This window comes from Gossypium arboreum, chromosome 13, assembly GCF_025698485.1.
Source record: "Gossypium arboreum isolate Shixiya-1 chromosome 13, ASM2569848v2, whole genome shotgun sequence".
Classification (NCBI taxonomy): domain Eukaryota; kingdom Viridiplantae; phylum Streptophyta; class Magnoliopsida; order Malvales; family Malvaceae; genus Gossypium; species Gossypium arboreum.
Window position 1 is genome coordinate 14125199 of NC_069082.1, and position 4369 is coordinate 14129567.

At 37.9% G+C, this 4369-nt stretch overlaps 1 protein-coding gene across 1 annotated transcript; it reads right to left on the reverse strand.

The window, feature by feature from the left end:
* Positions 1-332: 332 nt before the first annotated feature.
* Positions 333-4072, reverse strand: LOC108461566 (uncharacterized). The gene is made up of 7 exons (XM_017761438.2): positions 3871-4072; positions 3003-3460; positions 2146-2329; positions 1793-2017; positions 1569-1685; positions 868-1101; positions 333-652 (listed from the first exon to the last, which is right to left on the reverse strand). The coding sequence occupies exons 1-7, from the start codon at positions 3943-3945 to the stop codon at positions 437-439; spliced, it is 1509 nt and encodes a 502-aa protein (XP_017616927.1). The 5' UTR covers positions 3946-4072; the 3' UTR covers positions 333-436.
* Positions 4073-4369: the final 297 nt, after the last annotated feature.

The following is a 4369-nucleotide window of genomic DNA, read 5'->3' on the forward strand; positions in this document are numbered from 1 at the left end:
AATATATCAACCAAACAAAATGGATGAAAGAATATATAGTGAAATAAATGGAATTTTTTACAAAAATATTACTTAATTTAATATATCCGTTATTAAATTAAATCATCCCTGTTTCAATGTTAATAAATTGAGTTATGAATAATTTAAGTAAATGAAAAAGAAATGGATTCTCAAAACTCACCATCTGCACCAACCAACCAATCCATCAGTCCCAGCCTCTTCCCACATATCTGTTCCTATAAATAAACAATTCCAAAGCTGCCCACTACTCTCTGAAACCACCCCAGCCTTAAGCCAGTATCATACGAATAATTTAGGGAAAAGAAAAGAGATGCCACTTTTTTATGAAATAAATCCTTCAACTAAAATTTTGTTTGCATTTCCAAACAAAGTCATTTATATTTGGAATAATAAACACACACAACAACAGTTTGTTTCAAAGATGGAATATATCTTGCATGTGGGTGTCATGCTGGTTTTGAGTCAATATCTCCCTGGCTAGTGCACTCCTATGCTGAAGACGCTGGTGCAGCTTTTCCGACATTTGGTTAAAGAACTGAGGATCCCATTTTTGAATCAACAACGGGTCTTCCGCATAGCAGATGTATATAGATGTCACTGCACTTTCTACTACCACCATTGCTAGTCCTACCTGCAGCAGCCCCAATATTTCCAACAAAAATAACCGGCAGAAACATTAGAAGAGATAAGGGTCTATTTTAAAAAGACAAACAAGATTAAGGTCTATTTTACAACGCCGCGTTAACCTTAAACCAAATTGAGCAACAAAGATTTACTACTATTGATTATGAATAGGGTTGGTTAACTATAGCAGTCTTTAGTTGGAGAATAGAAAAATACACTTACCAAGACCATTCCCATCAACATTGCAGTGGACCCGACCATGATCACTCTGTCACTCCATGTCATCCATGTCCAAACACCAGCACAAGTTCCTGTGATAAGCCCACCCAAGACGGTACCCATGAGCAGAACGGCACCAGAACAATCATAGGCCACTAGAGCTTCAACTCCAGTTGACTGGAATAACTCCCAGGCATCTCTTGCTGCTCGGTTAAAACCTTTGCCATAAACAGCTATCTGGTAGAAACAGAGCAAGCAAAACCATACTACAGTTAATGGAATATCGTTCATAGGAATTCATAACAGCAGACACATTATACAGCTCTCACTACGACTAATATGAGAAATCAACTGGTCTAGTTTAAAAACAGAAAACCTTCTTTGTGGCTAAACCTGTCATCAACCACCCAACAGACGGAAGGAAAAACGAAAGATTCTCTTGCCTGGAAAATTCATGGGATAAATGGACATGTCTAAAATAACAAAGCGACAAATCACTCTACAACTCCTGGGAACGCCCTTCCATCCAACAAACGACGTCTAAGTTACTATTTTGATATTCCCCTAAGATACATGAATGATATCATGAAGTTGAATCAGTATTTAGTGTCAATATAAGGAGGCTAAAATAGTGGATGTAATGTTGCTACATGTGCTGTAAGGAGTTCATTAGAAAGATTACTAAGAGAAGTTCATAAAATTACCTGGACGTAGGCATACTTGTTGAAAAATCGAACAAGGGTCTCCACAAGTTGAAACAAAAAATCCACACAGCAAAACAAACACTCATTGTTGCCAATTTTTGACCGGAATCCCCTGATCTAAAATGCATTTTGAAATTAAATACTGAAATAGAAAGCATTCATTTAAACCTTGAAAAATAAAATTAGTGATCCAGTCAGAGAAAAGCAAATGCTGGAATGCTTGCCTTCCACCGCAGAGTCCGAATAGCAGCTGTGAAAAGTGACCCATAGCAAATGCTCCCAAAAGATGTTGTTACAGCATATCGTAGAGATTTCATCAATGGATTGGGAGGCATTGATGAAGCATTTCGACCACCATGAATTAGTACAAGAAACACCAGCCCAGAGACTATAACATGTACAGTATTGCAGAGGACAGCACCTGTCCAAAACAAGCTTACAGAGAGAACCTACAAGTTCAAATGACAGCATTACTATTTAGATCACTACGTAATCAATCATTTTTCTAATAGCACTCTCCTGTAACTCTCATTGCAGTAACAACAAATGGAATAAAGGGCAAAACTTGCCAGCTCACCACAAGAAGCCACCAGCGTCCAAGGTCACCCCTGCTTGAAGCCACAACACCAGCTGCACCAAAAGACCATATGCCCATCCACAAGAGCATGACTGCCATAAATGCATAGGCAACTCTCATAACTTCAGGAAGACTCCATACCATCTTTACAGCTTTTTGCAAGACCAGCATGGTGAATGGAAGTCTGTCAAAACAGAAAAATAATCTGGTCAAGGTAGGTTTTGTAAGATCTGATATTCCAAAACAGAGTTATCTACTCCTAACCACGTTGAAATGATCAGAGATCTACAAACCTTGGCATAATATTAGCATGCATATGATTCTCCATTATAATGAGTAATCACCCCATAAAAGATAGAATATTCATGCATACTATGCATTCACTACTAGACAGATCATGAGCTAATGCAAACATAATTTCATTTTCTATGAGGAAAACTGATCCTCATTCAGTTGATACAAAAATGGGCAGACTCAATTTCGTGACTCTTTTCCTAATTCTAATAAAGTTATCTCAATTGCACAAACCAACGCTCAAGCATCTCTTTGTTCTCAATCCAAGCCATCAAAACCAAAACTTACATTTCAATTCCTAAAAAGGTTGTTCGAAACCTCGGTAGAACACCAACTAGCGTTACTCCAACATTACTATCAATTTGATAAATTGGAAAAAGAAATGGCCTAAAATCTATAAAAGCTAAACAAGGAAATATTTCAGCCAACGAAAGGAATTTTGAACAGTAAGTTAAAAGATAAATGAGTTGTAACCTATTCTTTTGTCTCTTTAAAGCATCCGACAAAGAATAAATCTTAGGTGACAAATTTCGAGATTACAAAAGAATAGCCCCAAACCATACCTGTCTACAACTGATATTACGTACAAGAACTGCAGCGCAGCAGCGGTTGCAAATGCCACACCCCAAAAAAATTGTTTACACCAAAAACATAAAACACTAATCACAGCAAGGTATGTTGTCAAAATGTGAACTGAAACCTTCATCATTAGGTTAGCATGAGAACCAAGCAACAACAACCAAATACATCCAAGGGCGGCCACAACCCCACCGGCAACAGCATACTTGGGCCAATAATTCTCCGTCAATCCATTATTATGCTCCCAAACTCGATTCGTATATCTATCGATGTTTAGCCTATCTGATTTCTTAAACCTATTGAGTCCAAGAAGCACGAGCACAAATCCCAACGCAATTAAATGAAGCATGAATATTGCTAACCAGAAAACATCACGCCAACGTCGCACCTTTGGAGAAAACGTGTCGCCATCATCTATCATTCTCCCATTCCTCCTTACATTCTGCAAAAAGAAATATATAATATATATATCCATCATGCCAGTATAGTATTAACTGACACTTATCCCGTGAGACTTGCAGGTGGTATCTCCATTAACCGAGACGCTACACCTCCGCGAACCCTTCAGGGCTCTCGGCGCAGAGGGGAGATAAAACCCCACTAGGACAATACCAACCACTGTTGGGGGAAGACACCAACAAAGATCATGACTTTCTTTTTTCTTTTTCATAAAAGGGAAAAGTTGGGAATTCAGATTATAGTTTGTTGAATAAACTGAAGTGGACAAGATATAAAGCTACATCACAATCAATATGAACAAGAAGAAAAAAGGTAGGATGTTTGATTGGGGGTGGGGGGTAATTATTTGAGTAGAATTGTAGAAATGAAATGAAAAAAAGAAAAGGGGCTTACCTGATCGACGGTAGCGATGGAAGCAGAATCGGAGGAAGATGAAGAGGAAGAGGAAGAGATATTGGAGTCAGTCATGGGGCTACTGGTAGTGGATTAATTCGAGCATTGCTTTTTCCTTTTTCAGTCATAAGAGTAAAGGTGATGGAACTATTAATTTACTAATATTATGATTATACGTAAAAACATTTTACAGTTTCTTTTTAAGTCCTTAGCTGGTGGTTTTAATTGGCCTTCGGAAATTCAGCTTCTCCTCATATAGCAATTTGGTCCCTTAAATCTCTTAAAGCTTTCGGTCCGAATGGATTACATCAACGGTGTTGGCTTGACGATTTCAAGGATCCGCTCCAAAGGCCCTTTCCAAGACCTTATTACTCTCAATCCTAAATTTAAAGATGTCTCTTCTATCTCTCAATTTCCACCTATGCAACTTCATCTTGATAAATTAGAATGGAAGTTTATCAGGAAACTACTCAGTTTCTTTGGTTTATGTTCCTAGATT